The sequence below is a fragment of the Oncorhynchus kisutch genome, linkage group LG1 (genome assembly GCF_002021735.2).
Source record: "Oncorhynchus kisutch isolate 150728-3 linkage group LG1, Okis_V2, whole genome shotgun sequence".
Taxonomy (NCBI): Eukaryota; Metazoa; Chordata; class Actinopteri; order Salmoniformes; family Salmonidae; genus Oncorhynchus; species Oncorhynchus kisutch.
In genome coordinates, this window is record NC_034174.2 from 61,624,912 (window position 1) to 61,648,706 (window position 23,795).

General features: G+C 41.3%; 2 protein-coding genes across 2 annotated transcripts in view; one reads left to right on the forward strand and one right to left on the reverse strand.

Moving 5' to 3' along the window:
• The window catches only part of LOC109889906 (complement C3), a 61,090-nt gene extending 47,914 nt beyond the window's left edge, over positions 1–13,176 (forward strand). The window contains exons 32-41 of the mRNA XM_020481725.2: positions 38–128; positions 341–389; positions 571–658; positions 4,273–4,362; positions 4,485–4,590; positions 4,919–5,008; positions 5,375–5,458; positions 7,027–7,110; positions 8,223–8,358; positions 12,850–13,176. Of these exons, the coding sequence (XP_020337314.1) occupies positions 38–128; positions 341–389; positions 571–658; positions 4,273–4,362; positions 4,485–4,590; positions 4,919–5,008; positions 5,375–5,458; positions 7,027–7,110; positions 8,223–8,358; positions 12,850–12,994 (963 nt within the window). The 3' untranslated portion in view covers positions 12,995–13,176. The remainder of the gene's footprint in view (positions 1–37; positions 129–340; positions 390–570; positions 659–4,272; positions 4,363–4,484; positions 4,591–4,918; positions 5,009–5,374; positions 5,459–7,026; positions 7,111–8,222; positions 8,359–12,849) is intronic.
• A 1,531-nt stretch (positions 13,177–14,707) lies between these two features.
• The window catches only part of LOC109889476 (nidogen-1), a 62,666-nt gene continuing 53,578 nt past the window's right edge, over positions 14,708–23,795 (reverse strand). The window contains exons 14-20 of the mRNA XM_031828842.1: positions 22,809–22,981; positions 21,547–21,673; positions 19,447–19,618; positions 19,010–19,167; positions 18,586–18,709; positions 17,762–17,874; positions 14,708–15,709 (exon numbers count right to left, since the gene is read on the reverse strand). Coding sequence (XP_031684702.1) covers positions 15,591–15,709; positions 17,762–17,874; positions 18,586–18,709; positions 19,010–19,167; positions 19,447–19,618; positions 21,547–21,673; positions 22,809–22,981 — 986 coding nt within the window. The 3' untranslated portion in view covers positions 14,708–15,590. The remainder of the gene's footprint in view (positions 15,710–17,761; positions 17,875–18,585; positions 18,710–19,009; positions 19,168–19,446; positions 19,619–21,546; positions 21,674–22,808; positions 22,982–23,795) is intronic.

Consider the following 23,795-nt stretch of genomic DNA (forward strand, 5'->3'; position numbering starts at 1 on the left):
AGTAACACCAACCCTCTCCTTGCCTATCCATGTCAAGGTTACAACCATATACTATGCCATGCCCATAGAGAAGAACCAAGACTGCAAAAACTTTGTGCTTGATGTGGAACTAATAAAGCAGGCTAATGGTAGGCTACTTGTCGTGGCTATTGTATTTGAACTTGTTGCCACTCAACAGTGATAACTGACGTTTTGTTTGTTTTGTTTTATTCATTGAAATGTGGAAAAGAGCTACTAGTTTGGTGGTTGTTGATATCTGCATGACTGAAGTGGCCCCACTGTGTACGATGATGTCGTATTGCTAAATCTACCTTCAAAATTACATTTCTTGTCTTTAAAGTTGCACTCAACGGAGCCCAAGAGACATATATGCTCCACATTGACGTGTTGTAAGTAAAAGAAAAACCTGATTACTCGGGCAATACTATAATCACCATCATACTTTGTCTTAGGCCAATATTATTGTTAGATTGTATTCTTATCCAGTGAAGAAAAGGAAACACAATATATGCAAAAATGAAATCAGATCAAATCAAGTCTTTCTTAAGAACACTCCTGTTCTCTCCCAAGGTTTAAATCTGACAGAAATGCCACCATGACCATTTTAGACATCAGCTTGCTGACTGGCTTTGTAGTTGACGTTGAGGATCTGAAACAGGTGAGTTAACAAATGTTGATGTAGCAGATGGCTTATGGTGCATCGCTACTGCCTTTCTGAGACCTAGAAGTACTGTTGCCCGGGCATGGATCCAGAAAACGTATTGTCAGGTACTGGGTCATTAGTATCGACTGTGCTTCTTGCAGATAGATTCGACTCCAGGTATTCTGGATTCATTGGATGTCAGAGGAGAGATCACAGTGCTCCTTTTGGCTGGACAATTTCTGTTTCACATACATAGGAAAACAGCTTGCAGATATGCCATCTTAATTTGATCACTCCATTGTTGCAGAGAAATGCAAAATTGTACTGTTTTTGAGGTTGAAAAAGGCTTCTAAAGTTCCCACATGTCAGACTTGATTTGCCCTAAAGAAAAATGTATCAAACCACACAAAAATGTTCAGTAGTTATAATCCACATGATAATTCAAATTTCTTGTTGCTGCAGTACTATCTTCCTGCTGTGAGAAACATGGATAGCAGATCTGATAGCAGATCTTTATGTACTCTTATCCTTAATAGTCTTTCATTGGCCTAATTGTGATATTTCCCTGTAAAATTAACTAGGTCTATACTTGCAAACATTTTTTTTAAAGTTTTAGTTTAAAATTAAGCATCAGCCAATTAAATGGTTAATTCTTAGGGATAGCCCCCTTTTTTTCAATTTTTGCCTAAAATGACATCCACAAATCTAACTGCCTGTAGCTCAGGCCATGAAGCAAGGATATGCATATTCCTCATACCATTTGAAAGGAAACACTGAAGTTTGTGGAAATGTGAATTGAATGTAGGAGAAAATAACACAATAGATCTGGTAGAAGAAAATACAAAGAAAAAAAACAACCGTTTTTTGTGGGGGGGTTTTCTACCACCATCTTTGAAATGCAACAGAGGTCCCAAATCTAGACATCACTCCGGTTGTAATTCCGATGGTGTCCATAAGAGGGCAGCAGTGTATGTGCAACGTTTCAGACTGATACTTGAAGTATGAGCAAGCTACATGACATTTAGTGTGAAGTCACCCAGGTACATTTGGGCAAATCGTGAAGGACACATTTGCATTTTTCTGCAAGAATATTGTCAAATCTGTATACTTGGACTTTGATTTAGCTTTTCCAGTATTAGTAGCCATATTGTAAGTTCAACATTTGCAAAACACCCAGTTTTCATAACTTCATATCTCTCCATATTCTTGCAATTTTTGTCCAAAAGGAAAAGGTTTGCTGTCGCACAAGGTTAGCAGCAAAATTGTGCAACAGATACGGGGGTTCCCAGCTCATTGGCTATCTAGATAGCTTTGCTTGACCCCGATTGGTGCTTTTGACAAAGTTACAGTCAATCAAGTGAAGACCGCCCGTGTCATCGGCACGCCATGAAGGTGTCGCTCTCTGACCAAATTTGGTGTCCTAGAGGATATACTACACTCCTGATGATATAATGAAGTCTGGTTACATTCTAGGATCTCTAAGGAATAAATATGAACATAATTTGACTGGCTGAAAAAACATTTAGGGTTAGATTTTCACAGATTCCTTTCTTTGCAAATCGAATGAGTGGAAATACAAAATCGATTGTGCATGCTATATGGACCTTTTTAGGATGTGAAAAAGGATTTTATCTGACGAAACTTCATGTTATCTCTGGGGACCCTTATGATGATAAATCAGAGCAAGATTTCAGAATGTAAGTAGACATTTCACCGTCAGAGGTGATTTTATCAAACCTGTCGTGGTGAAAAAAAGTGTTTGTTGTTTTGAGCTCTCCTCAAACAATAGCATGGCATTTTTTCACAGTGATAGCTACTGTAAATTGGACAGTGCAGTTATATTAACAAGAATTTAAGCTTTCAGTCGATATAAGACTGAATATGTTCCGATATTTGTTGTTTCTCTAAAACCTGAGATCATGACACACGGCGCAACATGATTTACAATTGTCCCGTTGATGGAACGCCTATCCCTAATTAACGTAGTTGCACTTGATCAAAGGCTACATTTAAACTGTTTCCATTACATAACCTGGAAAATGTAGCCCTATGCTATCCTCACTATGTGAACATGATTATATCCGGTTAAAATTCCATATTAGGCCATTCAAATTGGCGATGTAGTTGGACGTGATAGAACACTTTTCCTTAACAGCAGTCAAACGGCAAAATCTAATCAGTTACTAAAACGAGCACCAACTTTTTGGACGATTAGCTCACCTGGTGAGGTTAGCATAGGGCTAACGTATGCCAGGTTATCTGATGGGACCAGCTACAATGTAGCGTTCTATCATGTGACACTAAGTCAACAATTTTAATTGGCTGGTGCTTAAACTTAACCTTGAATTGAAACTTTTCTGAATGTTCTCAAGTATGGTCCTACATATTTCCATTTCACACAATATAAACATGTAGCTAGCTATACATACAGATGAGAGGAGGCTGGTGGGAGGAGCTATACTAGGATGGGCTCATTGTAATGGCTGGAATGGAATCAATGGAACGGAGTCAAACACATCAAACATATGGAAGCCACATGTTTGTCTCCGTTCCAACTATTCCATTCCAGCCATTACAATGAACCCGTCCTCCTATAGCTCCTCCCACCAGCATCCTCTGATACAGATAGAACCAACTGAGTGTGGGAGAATATGGACAAAATGCATAAAACTGTTAAACATTACATTCAGTGTCACCAGATTATGTAAACCATTAAATTGTGTCTATACTCTTCTGCAACCATACTGTCTGCACAAGTCCCTTTTTAGCAGTTAAGTACCTTACTCTTTTAGTTTTCCATTAAAATAGGCAAAAATAAGAAAAAAAGTGTTTGCATTTTATCAACAACAAAAAATTCCAGATAAATCATTTTGCTAGGACTGTCTGAGAGTGGTCTGAGTGAGGGGCCGAATAGAAGGGATATGTATCCTGAAAACTAGCTGTTATTGTTGGCGGAGAGGTCTTGCAAAACCTGATTACAAGGTCCTGTTTCATCCAGCAACAATCATGAATAACACAGATCAATTTATTTCACACGTTTACAATGTTAGTTTCATCAGCTGTTGCGCAATAGAATACAAAAACACAAGAATTGTGACTGCACTGGGCCTCACACGTGATTACACCTTTGGTGGAATTGATACTGAGGATATTATAAACATGTTATTTTTATATACATAATTTTACATACCTGTAGTAGTCAATAACTGGACACAAAAGTTACTGCGTTCGCAGTTCTGGTGCATTCTTTATTCTGAAGAATCTCAGCCAGAACTTCTTCTATCACTACTACCGCCACAGAGTAACAGCGCCATCTATTGGATTGATAGTAGAACTACAGATACAGCTTGTAGGAGATAAATGCGACATTAATTAGACAGCTTAACTTTTGGTTTAAAAAATATCAAAATAATGTCTCTTTTTCTAGTGTCTAATTTTTCAACCCATTACAACTGCTTAAATGCCGCTCTGATGTAGTTATGGCAATACTCTTAAACCTTCAGGCTGCATGAACAGACAGCATTGCCTAAGTACACAGTTTTTCTTCATTTTGCGATTTTTGTTTTGTTTTGTGGATAATACCATAAACATTAATGGTTCAAAGTTCACTCTTGTGTTTCTGCTTGCAGTTGTCAACCGGGACGGAAAGGTACATTCAGAGGTTTGAAATGGACAAAAATTTGTCTGAGAGGGGCTCCCTCATCATCTATCTTGACCAGGTATCTGTTTGTGACATGCCACGCTGGTATTGACATGGCTTTCTTCTTCTCAGTGACATGTATACAATGGCGAAACTTAATTGTATTATTCAACGTTCACTATATCTCCGGTATCCTTTAAGGTTTCTAATAAACTAGCAGACAAGGTGGCGTTCAGAATACACAAGGTACAAGATGTAGGTCTGCTTCAACCTGTTGGGGTCACCGTTTATGAATACTATGCTCAAGGTATGCATTATTTTTTAGAGGGGATATGAACCAGACCTGGTTTAAATATAATTCACATTTCTTTAAAATACTTAACCTGTGCTTGATTCAGCTTGTCTGGTGGAATGGAACAAATGGAATAGTCCCAAAAGTATAAACCCTGCCCATTTGGCATTCCAGGCAGGCTCAATCAAACACTCAAAGTATTTGAAAGAAAACAGATACTATTAGAACCCAGGTCTGATGTAAGCACAGACACTCACATGTGCCTCATAGACTACAATGCATTCACTAGAAATGCCAACGCACAGAAGGAAATTGTCTTGAATAGGGACTTTTGTCATTTTAGAGAACCGCTGTGTGAAGTTCTACCACCCAAATAAGAAGGACGGAACCCTGAACAGGCTTTGTCAGGAAGATGTGTGCCGTTGTGCTGAAGGTACCATGCCTCGGTGGCCAAATAGCTGCCAAAAAAGTAGTTGCAGTTATAGGATCAGCTTACCCTACTCTTGATTATTTTACCATCATCCATTCAATGTTGAGGAAAGTCCAAAATATCATGTTGCATTTTCACATGGAATGATGATTTTGCCTGTACAATAATATGTTAATGTAGCCTGGGTAACAGTCTGTTTCTGCCATCATTCCACTCCAGAGTACAAGGAGTGGAATGTTTGCACAAAACAGGTTCTGAATTTCAGCTTAATGTTAATATACTGAATGGCAAAAGTAATACTGTCCTCACTATATAGATTGGCTGGTTACTTTGACATGTTCATTCTCACACATGACCTTTCTTTCATAGAGAGCTGTAGCTTCCAGAAGAAACATGGAGACACGAGTAAAGTGAAATTGTTGGACAAAGCCTGCGAAGCTGGAATGGATTATGGTAAGTCTCTAGTCTTTTGAGACAGACAATTGTGTTCAGTAGTATGGCACAATGGTGCAAAGTGCTTTGCAATGGAATATTTGTATTTTCTCCCTACTGGACACAATTGTCTAATTAAAGTGAACAAAATTATAAACTCAGCAAAAAAAGAAACGTCCCCTTTTCAGGACCCTGTTTTTCAAAGATAATTCGTAAAAATCCAAATAACTTCACAGATCTTCATTGTAAAGGGTTTAAACACTGTTTCTCATGCTTGTTCAATGGACCATAAACAATTAATGAACATGCACCTTTGGAACAGTCATTAAGACACTAACAGCTTACAGACAGTAGGCAATTAAGGTCACAGTTACGAAAACATACGACACTAAAGAGGCCTTTTTACTGACTCTGAAAAACACCAAAAGAAAGATGCCCAGGGTCTCTGATCATCTGTGTGAACGTGCCTTCGGCATGCTACAAGGAGGCATGAGGACTGCAGATGTGGCCAGGGCAATAAATTGCAATGTCTGTACTGTGAGACGCCTAAGACAGTGCTACAGGGAGACAGGTCGGACAGCTGATCATCCTCGCAGTGGCAGACCACATGTAGCAACACCTGCACAGGATCGGTACATCCGAACATCACACCTGCAGGACAAGTACAGGATGGCGACAACAACTGCCCAAGTTACACCAGGAATGCACAATCCCTCCATCAGTGCTCAGACTGTCCACAATAGGCAGATAGAGGCTGGACTGAGGGCTTGTAGGCCTGTTGTAAGGCAGACATCACTGACAACAACTTCACCTATGGGCACAAATCCATCGTCGCTGGACCAGGCAAAAAGTGCTCTTCACTGATGAGTCGTGGTTTTGTCTCACCACTGGTGATGGTCGGATTTGCGTTTATCGAGGTGGAGGGTCCATCATGGTCTGGGGTGGTGTGTCACAGCATCATCGGACTGAGCTTGTTGTCATTGCAGGCATTCTCAACGCTGTGCGTTACAGGGAAGACATCCTCCTCCATCATGTGGTACCCTTCCTGCAGGCTCATCCTGACATGAGCCTCCAGCATGACATTGCCACCAGCCATCCTACTCGTTCTGTGCATGATTTCCTGCAAGATAGGAATGTCAGTGTTCTGCCATGGCCAGCGAAGAGCCAGGCTCTCAATCCCATTGAGCACGTCTGGTACCTGTTGGATTAGAGGGTGAGGGCTAGGGCCATTCCCCCCAGAAATGTCCAGCAACTTGCAGGTGCCTTGGTGGAAGAGTAGGGTAACATCTCACAGCAAGAACTGGCAAATCTGGTGCAGTCCATGAGGAGGAGATGCACTGCAGTACTTAATGCAACTGGTGGCCCACCAGATACTGACTGTTTGACTGTTTGACCCCCCCTTTGTTCAGGGACACATTATTCTATTTCTGTTAGTCACATGTCTCTGGAACTTGTTCAGTTTATGTCTCAGTTGTTGAATCTTGTTATGTTCATAAAAATATTTACACGTTAAGTTTGCTGAAAAGAAACGCAGTTGACAGTGAGGACGTTTCTTTTTACTTATTCATATGACTGTCTTTTTTTCACAGTTTTCAAAGCCTCCTTGGTTAACGCAACACTGGAGTCCTACACCGATACATACCTAATGGAAATAAAAAGTATTATCAAAGAAGGTAGGATAAGTCCTTAATGTTTAGTCCGGAGTTTCCAAACGATAATCATTCACTGCTGGATTATTTTGAGGATGACTATGTGTATCAACAGTGACAGTTGATATTTTGTTAACATTTTCAAATGCTCCTCTCACTTTAACACCAATGTGTCATTCCACGAATAGAGTGCCCATTGGGTAGTGTAATTCGTCAAAAATATATATTTAGAGTTTTTCACCTAAATTTTCACATTCTGTTCAACTTCATAAAAAACGTGTTTCCCCATCTCAAGAGGTTTAATTAAGAGGAATTCATATAAAAGTGACAGGGTTGATCGTAACAGTGTTGACAATTTCATCTTGAATCAACCATAACTTCCCTTCTGACAGGGGAAATGGAAGCTTGTAGTGTGTAACAGGGAGGGGCAATTGAATGCAAGCTTGTTAAAATATTTCTAGCCTACCTATCGATTGGTAACAGGGTTGACTTATGTTCAATGTGCTCAGTTTTCCACCATTAAACACCAGAAAATTGAAAATGCTTTTACACTTTGATTTGACTATTAAATGTTCAATATTTAATTGGAAAAAATCTTAATTTTACCAGATTAAAACGAGACTTCAGGTTGACCTTAAAACTGATGGACATATATTAATGAATCCCTAATCACATGAAATAAGTCAACATCTTCAGAAATGACTTTCCCAAAGCAACAAAGTACATAGGGCTTCACAATGATGGTGAAAACTTGTGAAAATCTTGGGGTTATGTGGGATTACATTTTCCTGAGAAAATGACATGAAAGTTGCCAAAAAATGGGGATTTTCAGAGAAAACAAATCCCTTACTTGAATAAAAACACACTCCTATTGGAATTATTACCATGGTTTAGTTAAAGCATAGATATTTGTGATCCAAATGGTAAATCAAGTGTTATCAACATTTACACACAATGTCTGAAGTACATAAAAGGCAATGTATTCGTGGAGTGACCCAAATATTCCCTAGAAACACAATATGGGTTTTACACACAAATGCAAAATGTTTTTGTTTTGCAAGCCGCTCTTTTTTCAGAAAGTTTAAAACCAAGTTCTTTAGAAATGAGATCAACGTTAATGTTCAATTTCTCTTTAGGCACTGACCTTCTGTTGGACGGGGAAAAGCGCTTGTTCCTGGCCCACCCCTCCTGTAGAAAGGCACTGGATCTGGAAGAAGGCCAGAGCTACCTGCTCATGGGAGACAGTGCAGCTCTTATCCAGAATGGTGACAGGTAAGAAATGTCTCATCATTTCGTTACGCTAGTTTCAAAAGAGTTTTGAAGAGAAATCTTGCCTACGACTCATATTTTTGCAAAGAGCAACTTTCATGATTTATTTTTTATTTTTACGAAAACCAGATGTTTTAGGCTCAGTTATAGTTATATAACTGAGTTATATACTCAGTTATATACACGTCTATTCTGGTCTTCATTTGGACTGTTCGTTGCGAAAGTGATATATTTAGGTATTTTAGTAGTAAATCTAGCTCTTTTCGCCCCTAGCAGTACCATTGGAATTGTAATGTAAAGTGACTCCACGCCATCTCAAGGGAGGGGTTCCATATGAAATACCCTCCCTTCTAGATGTGCTGGGTGGTACCATCTCAAGGGAGGGGTTCCGTATGAAATACCCTCCCTTCTAGATGTGCTGGGTGGTACTATCTCAAGGGAGGGGTTCCGTATGAAATACCCTCCCTTCTAGATGTGCTGGGTGGTACCATCTCAAGGGAGGGGTTCCGTATGAAATACCCTCCCTTCTAGATGTGCTGGGTGGTACCATCTCAAGGGAGGGGTTCCGTATGAAATACCCTCCCTTCTAGATGTGCTGGGTGGTACCATCTCAAGGGAGGGGTTCCATATGAAATACCCTCCCTTCTAGATGTGCTGGGTGGTACCATCTCAAAGGAGGGGTTCCGTATGAAATACCCTCCCTTCTAGATGTGCTGGGTGGTACCATCTCAAGGGAGGGGTTCCATATGAAATACCCTCCCTTCTAGATGTGCTGGGTGGTACCACCTCAAGTCTTTCTATAAAAGCAGGTGAAAGCCTGCCTTATTTGGTAATGGTCTTGGTAATTGGAGTGTGCCAATATATTTTGCCCGATTCATCCTTGACTAGACTACTGAAGTTACACAAAATTCAAAAGGCAGTAAGGCACATTTCCCAAAATTGAACAACAATTTAAAGTTTTTGTTTACCGTTTCATACACATCTATGTATGTTACAAAAAAAACATGTAAGCTATGAGGATTATACATTTATATTTGTAGCTACATCCTAAGAAGAAATAGATGCCAATGGTGGTCATGTCAACTTGTATTTTTTCCCCAACCAAGGACAGATTGGTGGTGCAGTCTGCTAAAACAGTTGGCTCATACTGTAGTTGAATGGTTGTGAGCTCTAATCAATATGTATAACTTTTTTAATTTAACCTTTTATTTAACTAGGCAAGTCAGTTATGAACAGTGGGTTAACTGCCTTTTTCAGGGGCAGAACGACAGATTTTTACCTTGTCAGCTTGGAGATTTGATCTAGCAACCTTTCAGGTATTGGCCCTAATGCTCTAACGCTGCCACCCTGGCAGGTAGCCTATAAGAGGGGCACTGTATTGAAGCCACCGCGCAGCCATCTTGGTACTACTCCTCATTTGTAAAAAAAAATATTTAGGAAGGTATAGAAATACATTTATTACTGTCTACATTCCTTTTTGACACATGTACAGTATTATATTACAGACACCTTAATGCATACTTTTAAATTATATGTGAGCTAAACTTAAAAATGAAAAAAAAAAAAAATCCTTCAAGTATGTTTTGGAGTACTAATGTTACAACAAAAATACTTAAATACATGTAATTTTGTCCTTGAAACATTTAATTGAAATATTATAGAATTCCATTCATTCCTATGGTGGACTGCTCCTACTTGGGAGTGCCAATATGGCCGACCGGTGGCTTCAAAGCCTCTCAATTGCCAATACATAGCATCAGAAATCCAGGGTTTATATACGTTATTGGTTCTAATTCCACATAAGGCAGATATCCATATACAGCTCTGGGAAAAAAATAAAAGAGACCACTGTAAAATTATCAGTTTCTCTGGTTTGACTATTTATAGGTATGTGTTTGGGTAAAATGAACATTTTAGTTTTATTCTATAAACTACTGACATTTCTCTCCACCATTCTTTCACATTGATGATGGGTGAATTTATTCCACTCCTGGCACAAAAATTCAAGCAGCTCGGCTTTGTTTGATGGTTGTGACCATCCATCTTCCTCTTGATCACAATCCAGAGGTTTTCAATGGGGTTCAGGTCATGAGATTGGGTTGGCTATGACAGTGTCTTGATCTGGTGGTCCTCCATCCACACTTTGATTGACCTGGCTGTGTGGTACAGAGCATTGTCCTGCTGGAAAAACCAATCCTCAGAGTTGGGGAACATTGTCAGAGCAGAAGGAAGCAAGTTTTCTTCCAGGACAACCTTGTACGTGGCTTGATTCACTGAGACGAGTGCCTTCGACTGCTACGCCACTCAGCAGCCCCCATATCGCGTTGTTCACCTGGAATGCTTTTCCAACAGTCTTGAAGGAGTTCCCACATATGCTGAGCACTTGTTGGCTGCTTTTCCTTCGCTCTGAGGTTGAAGTCGGGGGAATGTGGAGGCCAGGTCATCCGATGCAGAACTCCATCAATCCCCTTCTTGGTAAAATAGCCCTTACACAGCCTGAATGTGTGTTGGGTCATTGTCCTGTTGAAAAACAAATGATAGTCCCACTAAGCCCAAACCAGATGGGATGGCGTATCGCAGCAGAATGCTGTGGTGGCCATGGTGACAGTGTCACCAGCAAAGCACTCCCACACCATAACACTTCCTCCTCCATCCTTTACGGTAGGAAATACACATGCGGAGATCATCCGTTCACCCACTCCGCGTCTCACAGACATGAAGTTGGAACCAAAAATCTCAAACTTGGACTCCAGACCAAAGGATACATTTCCACCAGTCTAATGTCCATTGCTTGTGTTTCTTGACCCAAGCAAGTCTCTTCTTCTTATTGGTGTCCTTTAGTAGTGGTTTCTTTACAGCAATTCGACCATGAAGGCCTGATTCACACAATCTCGTCTGAACAGTTGATGTTGAGATATGTCTGTTTTATTTGGGCTGCAATTTCTGAGGCTGGTAAGTCTAATGAACTTGTCCTCTGCAGCAGAGGTAACTCTGTGTCTTCCATTGCTGTGGCGGTCCTCATGAGAGCCAGTTTCATCATAGTACTTGATGGGTTTTGGGACAGCACTTGAAGAAACTTTAAAAGTTCTTGAAATGTTCAGGGTTGGCTGACCTTCATATCTTAAAGTAATGATGGACTGTCATTTCTCTTTGCTTATTTGAGCTGTTCTTGCCATAAAATGGACTTGGTCTTTTACCAAATAGGGCTACCTTCTGTATACCCCCCTACCTTGTCACAACACAACTGACTGGCTTAAGAAGAAATTCCATAAATGTACTTTTAAGAAGACACACCTGTTAATTGAAATGCATTCCAGGTGACTACCTCATGAAGCTGGTTGAGAGAATAACAAGAGTGTGCAAAGCTACCGTTAAGCCAAAGGGTGGCTACAAGGAAGAATCTCATATATAAAATATATTTAGATTTGTTTAACATTTTTTTGGTTACTACATGATTACATATGTGTTATTTCATAGTTGATGTCTGCACTATTATTCTACAATGTAGAAAAATAGTAAAAAATAATGTATTTACAATATTTATCCTGTGCCCACACACTTCTAGTTGTGAAAATATACCTGTGAGAGGGGTCGCCCTGGTAGTAGTTGAAGGTTTTTATAAAGAGCTACTGTGTAAATACTGCAATGCGGGATTGAATTGAACCCCTAGTCTTCATTTTCAAGGTGATAATTGCACTTTTCTTCCCAACATAATCCCGCAATAAATGTGAGTCCACATTTCACTGTGAGCTAACTGTTCAGAGCCGTATTTGCTTGTGATGCACATCATTTTATTATCAGTGTGCCAGTGTACTGCTAAGTGTGAGCAATTCCCCCCATCCACAACTTCTCATTTGAATGCATTCTTTTAAGGGGTTGGGCAAGCCTGAAATTGGGCTTGAAAGTTACACCCTGATGTTAAATCTGATTTTGGAATTAGATTCCTGATTAACCCTTCAAGTGTAGATCAGATGAAACAAACAATGGCATGCAGCATCCACTTTCAAGGAGTAGTTCAGTATTTTACTACTTGCTGTTAGATGGTTCCTCACCCGTAAAGCAGTCTATGGGCCAGGAAAAACTGTAATCCATGGTTCTGTTTTCGTTAAACAGCCATTACAAACTTCAACTAACTTTAGCCACCGCTAGCTAACAATCAATGGAAGTGATGTGGGGGATGTGAGCATGTTATTTTTTGAATGACCAAATCACCTTTAAGTAACATCAAGCCGAATATGGAGTTGATTTTCAACTTATTTCAGGTGATTTGGAGAAACAAAAAATGTTTACATGCTCTCATCAATTTCAATGATTTTTTATGCGAGCAGTGGCTAAAGTTTGTAGTGGCTGTTTAAAGAAAACTGAACCATGGATTACAGTTTCTCTAACATCAAGTTGTCAAAGCTATAAATGAGCTATTTCATTAACTGTAACTACATTTCTGTCACGCTACTAGACTGCAAACCCTGCTAAGAGCTATGTCTTTGTGTCTAGATTCGAGTACGTATTGGGTGAGCGGACATGGATCGAATCCTGGCCCACAAGTGATGAGTGCAGTATCCAGGGTCCGACCAGGGAAAGATGTTTGGAAATCAATGACTTTGTTCATGTAATGGAAAACGAAGGATGTGTAAACTAGAGTGAACATGTGTTATTCTGTTTTCATTTGTCACAGTTAAAAAAAAAATCCTTGCAAAAGAATGTCTGCACCAACTGTAGCCTAAATTAGCGCTGTACTTGTCAATTAAAATGCTTTGTTTGTTGTACTGGAAGATAATTGCGAAGAAAAAGAAACATGAATAAAGATGATATTCCAATTTTCTGGTTTGACACCACTCTCAGTCAGGGGGTTAAACCAGGGTCATCCATGTCCCATGCGGTCCTGTGTGGCTCAGTAGGTAAAGCAATTGACTTACACCGTCTGGGCATACCCATATGAAAATGTATGCATGTACCAGTTAAGAGTAAAGACATATATCCATGAAGGTAAATCTACAAAGAAATTATGGCCTGGCTGGTTGGTGTTGTAATGCAATGCAGTTCTTTTTCAAACCAACTTTTAAATAGATCCAAAAAACAAACTCTACCAGTAGGTGGCCCACTTCATGAAATCACTTGTTCTAACGAGTCTGCACACATTTGAATGGTGTCTCTGAACTGCTCAGTGGATGTTTACATGCTGACCAGACCGGGCGTTGATTTTGTTCACCCACACCAGAAGCAATCAGAACACGCAGGTTGAAATATCAAAACAAACTCTGAACCGGTTATATTACTTTGGGGACAGGTTGAAAAGCATTAAACGTTTATGGCAATGTAGCTAGCTAGCTTGCTGTTGCTAGCTATTTTGTCCTGGAATATAAACATTGGGTTGTTATTTTACCTGAAATGCACAAAGTCCTCTACTCCGACAATTAATCCACAGATAAAACGGTAAACTGAATTCCTTTCTCGTCATCTCTCCTCCTTCCTCAGGCTTCTTTTTCACTTCTTTGGACATTATATGGCGGTTGGCAACCAACTTTACAGTGTATTACTACAACGATTGGAGTGTGGACGTCACTTCATCTTTCAATCACGCACGTATATGCTGCTAAACACCAATGAGATGGCACATGGGTATATGCTCTTAAAACCCAATGAGATGGGAGAGGCCAGAAGAGACTAAAATAAACTATTTCTAAAAGAAACTATTTTTATTTTAGCATCGCATGCAGAGTTGGAGCAATGATTGAATAACGTGTGTAAATGTATTTTACAATACTCACTCACGTGATGCGACCAGTGTGGTCAGCATGTTAGAAATTCCACTTTTGTAAAAAAATCCGCTTAAAAAAAAAATCACATTTGTACATTGTACTTGAGCTTGTGTCCTCAAAAGTGAGTACACCTCAACCATTTATAAAAAAAAAAAACAGAAAGGTGAGTTCCAGACATGTCTAAAACTATGCAACATTAGTTGTTATTTATGGCCATCTCATGATAAAATAATTACATTTGGGTATGCCTGTTTAGGCGGAAATCAACATTTTGCCCAATCATATAAGACAATAACTGGCCAACTGTTGTTAGTGTTTGCTCTGAGATTGGAAGTTTAGGGGTTCAATCCCCTGTCGAGTCATACCAAAGACGTACAAAATGGGACCGATGTCCCTGCTTGGCACTCAGCATTAAGGAGATGGACTTATGGTATAGCCCTTTGATAGACTAGCGTTCTGTCCATGGGTGTACTTGTACGTCAAGCTGCCTCACACTACAGAGGCAGGAGCTGGGCATCTGCCCTATTGGCTGTTCTGTGTCGGACAGGGCTTATGTACATAGGCCATGACCAGAGATTTTGCGTTCGCCACAGTTCATTTTGAGTATGTATTAGAAATATAATGCATTTACAAATGACAATGTGTATTTTCACAAACCATAAACTGGTATTATAGTTACTGTATGCTTTAAAAAAAAAAGACATCTTCCTGATAACAAACATGTTACTGGACTAACAAGAAAAAAGACCATGTACACCAAACTTGTAAAAATGTTAATAGGACAGCTGCACATAATGTAAATGTTCTTGTTTTTTCTCATAGTCACCGCACAGCTGCACACACAGTACACGCATTAACCTTATGTAACACTCCTATGGTGGGCTGTCAACCCTGTCAAGGGGAGAATGAGGTCATCAAAAGGCGATGGGCCAACTTCTCTCCAGATAGGCTTGTGGCAGCCAAACACCGACAACCTGGCGTTATGCCCAACAATCTGTACACCTTCACAGTAATAATCAGCTATAACTGGTCATCAAGTGCACCAATGGAAACGTGTACTTCAGATAATACGTCTATATTTCAGGTAAAAATACAATGTGACCTTTTATCAAATGGATCAGAAAATAATGGCAAAATAATTTGGGAGGTTTCAAATACACACCGTAACAGTAACAAGATCAAAGGACGAGATAGGTGTAAGCAATAGGATAGCATCTCCACCTAACTAACCAGAGAACTACAGTAGAGATCGCTATCATATCCTTACAAACGACCCAATCCTCTCAGATCTGCCAGAGGGGATTCAACAATAAACTGAGCAGTAGAGGCCTAGCGATCTGAATGGATTTGGGCCACAGAGTAACCCCCACCCGGAGGCAGTTTATCATTATTCCTCTACAGAGGAAGTTGGAAGGTACACGTGTCACAATCCCTTTGTGCAGTTAGGAGGAGAATCTACTATTCTCTCTTCACTCCTCACAAGTTCCTCTCCACACAGCTTCCGTCCACCACGTCTGGGCACCGGCAGGTGAAGCCGCTGCGGCGGGGTAGACAAAGGTGTGAACAGCCTCCGTTGTTCGAGCAGTAGTTATACGCTGCGGGAGACATTCGGATAACATTACCATCACATATAGGAGTTTCTAGTTACTTGGCACAATTGTACTTTAAATTGTACTTTGAAATCAAATGCACACTACATGTGTGGTGAATAAGAATAAGAGCAAACCCCACCAAAAGCAGCAGTAGGTACATTTGAAGTCGGAAGTTTACATACACCTTAGCCAAATACATTTAAACTCAGTTTTTCACAATTCCTGACATTTAATCCTTGTAAAAAAGTACCTGTCTTAGGTCAGTTAGTATCACCAATGTATTTTAAGAATGTGAAATGTCAGAATAATATTAGAGAGAATTATTTATTTAGGCTTTTATTTCTTTCATCACATCCCAGTGGTTCAGAAGTTTACATACACTCAATTAGGATTTGGTAGCACTACCTTTAAATTGTTTAACTTGGGTCAAACATTTCAGGTACCCTTCCACAAGCTTCCCACAATAAGTTGTGTGAATTTCGGCCCATTCCTCCTGACAGAGCTGGTGTAACTGAGTCAGGTATGTGTGCCTCCGTGCTCGCACACGCTTTTTCAGTTCTGCCCACATTTTTTTAACGGGATTGAGGTCAGGGCTTTGTGATGGCCACTCCAATACCTTGACTTTGTTGTCCTTAAACCATTTTGCCACAACTTTGGAAGTATGCTTGGGGTCATTGTCCATTTGGAAGACCCATTTGCGACCAAGCTTTAACTTCCTGAATGATGTCTTGAGATTTTGCTTCAATATATCCACATCATTTTCCTTTCCTCATGATGCCATCTATTTTGTGAAGTGCACCAGTCCCTCCTGCAGCAAAGCACCCCCACAACACGATGCTGCCACCCCCGTGCTTCACGGTTGGGATGGTGTTCTTCGGCTTGCAGGCCTCCCCCTTTTTCCTCCAAACATAATGATGGTCATTATGGCCAAACAGTTCTATTTTTATTTCATCAGACCAGAGGACATGTCTCCAAAAAGTATGATCTTTGTCCCCATGTGCAGTTGCCAACCGTAGTCTGGCTTTTTTATGGCGGTTTTGGAGCAGTGGCTTCTTCCTTGCTGAGCGGCCTTTCAGGTTATGTCGATATAGGACTCGTTTTACTGTGGAAATAGATACTTTTGTACCTGTTTCCTCCAGCATCTTCACAAAGTCCTTTGCTGTTGTTCTGGGATTGATTTGCCCTTTTCGCACCAAAGTACGTTCATCTCTAGGAGACAGAATTTCCTGAGCGGTATGTCGGCTGCGTGGTCCCATGGTGTTTATACTTGCGTACTATTGTTTGTAAAGATGAACGTTGTACCTTCAGGCGTTTGGAAATTGCTTCCAAGGATGAACCAGATTTCTGGAGGTTTACAATGTTTTTTTTCTGAGGACTTGGCTGATTTCTTTTGATTTTCCTGTGATGTCAAGCAAAGTGGCACTGAGTTTAAAGGTAGGCCTTGAAATACATCCACAGGTACACCTCCAATTGACACAAATTATGTCAATTAGCCTACCAGAAGCTTCTAAAGCCATGACATAATTATCTGGAATTTTCCAGGCTGTTTAAAGTCACAGTCAACTTAGTGTATATAAACTTCTGACCCACTGGAATTGTCATACAGTGAATTTTAAGTGAAATAATCTGTTTGTAAACATTTGTTGGAAAAAATTACTTGTGTCATGCACAAAGTAGATGTCCTAACCGACTTGCCAAAACTCTAGTTTGTTAACAAGACATTTGTTGAGTGGTTGAAAAAGGAGTTTTAATGACTCCAACCTAAGTGTACGTAAACTGTAGCCAATATGCTGTGATAATGTAATTGTCCTACAGCACAAACCTCATTCCTACAGAACAGTTATTAGATTGTTACATTTTTTTAAGTCACGTTTTTTACCTGACAGGTCGATCTCGGCTTACTTTTTGACTACGAAAGTGATCTTGACTCAGAAAAGGTTGGTGACCACTGACCTCGACTATCCCCAAATGGCACCCTATTAGAGTGCCAATAGGGTGCCATTTGGGATGCAAACCAAGGCTTTTGAGAGAGTGAGGAAGTGTGAGGAGGCTTACCTTGTGGGCATTGAGTTGGGGTCGTGGCAATGCCGTACACTCGCGAACGCTTCTGTGGCAGAAACTCGTCCGTCTCTCTGTCTGTTGTGTGGTCCACGGCTACCACCGCCTCCCTGGCAACAGCAAACTACATTATCAAAACATTTCCCAAGCTGCTGACCCCCCCCCCCCCCCCCCCGGAACCACACAACAATGTTTCAGCCACGTCAAATAATCATTGGCATTAAACAAACTTAAGACATTTATGAGACACTTGCGTTTTTAAATAAACAGTACTGTTTCAAATGGCTATGAATAAAACACCTCGTACTCATAACTATGAAGTCTACTATCATTCTTTTGAAGGCTCTTACTCTTTTGACAACTGACAATTAGCAAATTAGAACTCAAATTATTGATCATGGAATTTATTTTTACATGATTTAAATATATAGGGATATGTAGCCTATAGGTCTAGACCTAGAGTATTTATATTTTAATGCAGTCATCTCTGTTTTAAAGTTGAAACATCTTTTAATCCTTCGCTTGTTTGTTAACAATTGCAGCGACTTTGTATTTGTAGTCAACTTCGTTCTGCAGTTATCGTCAGTCACACAGAATAAAGATGTTTAGGCCTATCTGTCTCTATGTATAGCAGAGATTTTATGTGTATAGTAGGAGAATCTAAAGAAGGGCAGTCAGTAAATAACAAGCATTTTCAAGTGCAACTTTAGTAACAATAGTTTAAGGAAACAGCTTGGAGATTTAACGATGCTCCTACGAAGGTTCAAACAATGAACATAACCTTAAGATGCTTTTGGGAAACCGGACCCAGGTGATCATACCTTCTCCAGTCAGTGTAGTAAAGGTTCCTCCCATGGGATACGATGGCGAAAGGATACTGAATCCCCTCCACAATAGTCCTACGGTTCCTACCGTTGGGGTCCATACACTGTACCTTACGAGTACCTGTAAAGGTAAAAGAAAACATGCAGCAGTCAAACCAACATCCCTGTTGCTAGCACCATGCTTCAACTAACTAAGTCATCTGAACTGCCTCAGTAGAGTGGGATTTTCCCATGGATTTCTACGTAGCATGTTTAGTGTAGCGTCTTTACCAGAAACGATAGTGTTAGCATTTTTAGCATACCTTCTCACCAACATCAATAGTGTAAGCACGTTTAGCATAGCTTTTTACAGATAGTGTTAGCATGTTTTTCGTAACTTCTTACCAGCATCGATAGTGTTATGTTTAGCATAGCCTCTTACCAGCATCGGCCCAGCACAGCTGCTGGCTCTCAGGGTCATATGTCAGGCCGTTGGGCAGCCCCAGGTCGTCCTTAACCAAGACTGTCCGGTCGGTTCCGTCCATGTTAGACATCTCGATTTTGGGCCCGTCTCTATTCCAGTCTGCCCAGTAGAGTCGTCTGGACAACAATCCAGAGAAAACATGTTCCTGGCACGATGCTTAGAACCATATTTTTAAACCAACAGCTTTAAAAGGAACACAGCACTGGTGATTTGTGTTGTCAACCTACATTATGCTATCGAAATCATGAAACGGCTAACCTGCCAGATTCGCTAGCGAAATCATTCCAGGCCTTAGCGGTTAAGGATAATATATCTTCAGCACAAAGAACTAACTGCTTATTTAATCACACATTTTCATCAAATGAATCACTCAGACATTGTCCAAAAACACGTACCCATAGGAGGGGTCAGCGACGATGGGCCGAGGGTTGACCAGGTCGGTGTCGAAGAGGACACGGCGCTGGCTTCCGTCCAGTTTGGCCACCTCAATCCTGTCCTTCATGGAGTCCGTCCAGAACATTAGTCGGGCCAGGTAGTCGATAGCCAAACCCTCTGGACTCTCCAGGTCTAAGGAAAAGAGGAGGAGGACATCATTACGCCTAGATCAGACAGAAACGGCTGATTTTCTATGGGAGTCATCAGGGATGGAATTTAAGGAGTTGGGGCACTGGCCAGCTGGGGTAGTAGACTGCAATTCCTACAAGCCCGGGTCCAAAATCTTTCAGAAGAGAAAATTTCAATAGACAGCAAGCTAGTTGGTCATATTTTCTACAAGCCCAGGGAAAAAAATACTATCCTTAGGCAAGCAATATTTCCATCCCTGGGGGACACGACATTGTCAAAAGTATGTGGACACCTGCTTGTTGAACATCTCATTCCAAAATCATGGCCATTAATATGGTGCTGGTCCCTCCTTTGCTGCTATAAAGCCTCCACTCTTCTGGGAAGGCTATCCACTAGATTTTGGAACATTGCCGCAGAGACTTGCTTCCATTCAGCCACAAGAGCATTAGTGAGGTCGGGCACTGATGTTGGGCAATTAGAGCTGGCTCAGTCAGTGGTCCAATTCATCCCAAAGATGTTCGATGGGGTTGAGGTCAGGGCTCTGTGTCAGGCCAGTCTTCCACACAGATCTCAACATATAATTTTTGCTCTTGCTCTGTGTATGGAGGCATTGTCATGCTGAAACAGGAAAGGGCCTTCCCCAAACTGTTGCCACAAAGTTGGAAGCACAGAATCATCTAGCATGTCATTGTATGCTGTAGCGTTAAGATTTCCCTTCACTGGAACTAAGGGGCCTAGCCCGAACCATGAAAAATAGCCCCAGACCATTATTCCTCCTCCACCAAAATTTACAGTGGGCACTATGCATTCGGGCAGGTATTTGTCCGTCGGACTACCAGATGGTGAAGCGTGATTCATCACTCCAGAAAACACGTTTCCACTGCTCCAGAGTCCAATGGCGGAGAGCTTTACACCAATCCAGTCGACGCTTGGCATTGTGCATGGTGATCTTAGGCTTGTGTGCATCTGCTTGGCCATGGAAACCCATTTCATGAAGCTCCCGACAAACAGTTCTTGTGAAGACGTTGCTTCCAGAGGCAGTTTGGAACTCGCTAGTGAGTGTTACGTGCTACGTGCTTCAGCACTCGGCAGTCCTATTCTGTGAGCTTGTGTGGCCTACCACTTTGCGGCTGAGCCGTTGTTGCTACTAGAGCTGACCGGGGCAGCTCTAGCAGGGCAGAAATTTGACAAACGTACTTGTTGGAATGGTGGCATCCTATAACGGTGCCACATTGAAAGTCACTGAGCTCTTCTGTAAGGCCATTCCACTGCCAATGTTTGTCAATGGAGATTACTTGGCCTTGTGCTCAATTTTATACACCTGTCAGCAAAGGGTGTGGCAGAAATAGCCGAATCCACAAATTTGAATGGGTGTCCGCATACTTTTGGATATATAGTGAACATTGAAAGACTACCAAGACAATGGATGGCAATCTGCCATTTGTCCGTGTTGTTTCACACATGTCAAAAGATGAAATTAATGGAACTTTTGATGGATAGACAGATCACCGATGTGTTTTTGTTTACTCATTATACCCACATGTAAAGCCTTTATAAAGAGAAATTAAGAGAAACAAAACATGATAAATGAAAAGTTAACTATTACCATTCTTGATGCATTTCATGGACCATGCTAGCTAGGTTTGAAATGATCTCAGACCAGTGTACCGCTCACCTGTTGTGACGAGAGAGTGTGTCTCCTCCCTCCAGACTGGCCTGAGACCTGTGTACTAAAGCTGTTGTGACGAGAGAGATGGTTTCTCCTCCCTACAGGCTGACCTCAGACCTGTGAACAGCTCACCTGTTGTGATGAGAAAGATGGTGTCTCCTTCCTCCAGGCTGACCTGAGACCTGTGTACTGCTCACCTGTTGTGACAAGAGAGATGGTGTCTCTTCTCTCCAGACTGACCTGAGACCTGTGTACTGCTCACCTGTTGTGACGAGAGAAATGATGTCTCCTCCTTCCAGGCTGGCCTTGCTGATGGAGGGCCCAGTGATGTCCGTCCAGTACACCATCTTCTCCACACAGTCGTAGGCCACGGCGATCACCACTCTGTCCTGGGAGCAACACATAAAGACAGAGGGTTTTATTGATTAATGGTTTATTTAGATCGGGACAGATACAAACACATTGTCACATTGAAAAGACCACTCATCCGATGCACTTTGTACCGTAGTAGCGTGTGTAGCTGGCCTGGCACTAATACAAATAAAATGCCCTTCTTTTTTCCCTTCTTAACTGCTAATTGGAAACCATGCAAGTGTCAGAATATAGGATGTCACACACACTCAATAGAGCCCCTGTTCACAGCAAGAGAACAATTTATTATGTAAAAAACTGTTTAACTAGACTGTCACATTTGCGTTGCAAGCAGAACAGGAACTACTTTAACAGTGATAATATCTCACCCCATTCATTTCACAGATGGGGTTCAACCAAATGACATATTGAAGTACATAATGTTACATTACATTTCAAAATGGCAGAATGCGGCTTGCCAAACAATTGAAGCTTTTATGGGGAAGAATCCCTCTGTATGTCCAGTTACACGTTCTGCCAGCCCATTCCACGCCAGTGAGAAGAAAGATGACAAGCCTGAGGACGAGTATGGATGGTTGACTCACAAAATCGGGAGATTGTTCAAGTGGCATTTGGGACATTACAGAGAGTGGGTGCGTGGACCCACAACACCCATCAACGCACTCTCAGTCCGGTTAAAGAAAACATCTGATATGCGAGCAAGAGGTTAGCAAAACCCCCTCTTTTCATTCAACCTAAGACTGGGGGTCTGAGAAGACAGCTATGGCCATCTGGTGAGCAGCCATCTTAACAAAGTGTGGTATGCCGGTGTAACAGTATAACTTTAGTCCGTCCCCTCGGCCCTACCCGGGCTCGAACCAGGGACCCTCTGCACACAGACAACAGTCACCCACGAAGCATCGTTACGCACCACCGCTAACTAGCTAGCCATTTCACATCGGTTACACCGGGGCTTACAGAGGAGTGACTTATTGACTGAGTGAATCTCTCACTCGGGAAGAGAGTGAGTGAGTTAACGTTTGTGAGTCAATAAGTCACTTCCCACAGTGCTTTTAGCGAGTGATGTGCAGTGCTTGACTGAATGAGTAGCTATCTGACTGTCTGTTTGAGATAATGTGAGGTGAGTTGAGGTGCATCAATGTGGAATCTCACAGGCAGGTGCAGCAGGGCTTTGGCCTCCCCTTTGTTCATGCTGTATCCGTCCAGAGGGATGTGCTCGATCTTCCCGCTCTGGGCAAACAGCAGGTGGGTCCCTGGGGCCACAGGAGAGACATCCGGCCTGGTGGTGGGTCCGATCGGGGGAGGAATCACTGCTTGGTCAATACCTGTCAAGGAAGGACAACTGAAGTTACATTTCCCACTGGACACAGACGCCCTATCAACATCTAGTTTTGGTTTATATTCGATTGAGTTTTCAACTAACCTGATTTAAATGCGAAATCAACAAAACGTTCAACCATGCCATTGAATTTAGGTTAAAAGTTACTTTACTTTGATTACTTTTTGAAAATCCAATCAGTTTTTCACGTTGATTTAATGTCATCACATACAGTGCCTTGCGAAAGTATTCGGCCCCCTTGAACTTTGCGACCTTTTGCCACATTTCAGGCTTCAAACATAAAGATATAAAACTGTATTTTTTTGTGAAGAATCAACAACAAGTGGGACACAATCATGAAGTGGAACGACATTTATTGAACTTTTTTAACAAATCAAAAACTGAAAAATTGGGCGTGCAAAATTATTCAGCCCCTTTACTTTCAGTGCAGCAAACTCTCTCCAGAAGTTCAGTGAGGATCTCTGAATGATCCAATGTTGACCTAAATGACTAATGATGATAAATACAATCCACCTGTGTGTAATCAAGTCTCCGTATAAATGCACCTGCACTGTGATAGTCTCAGAGGTCCGTTAAAAGCGCAGAGAGCATCATGAAGAACAAGGAACACACCAGGCAGGTCCGAGATACTGTTGTGAAGAAGTTTAGAGCCGGATTTGGATACAAAAAGATTTCCCAAGCTTTAAACATCCCAAGCAGCACTGTGCAAGCGATAATATTGAAATGGAAGGAGTATCAGACCACTGCAAATCTACCAAGACCTGGCCGTCCCTCTAAACTTTCAGCTCATACAAGGAGAA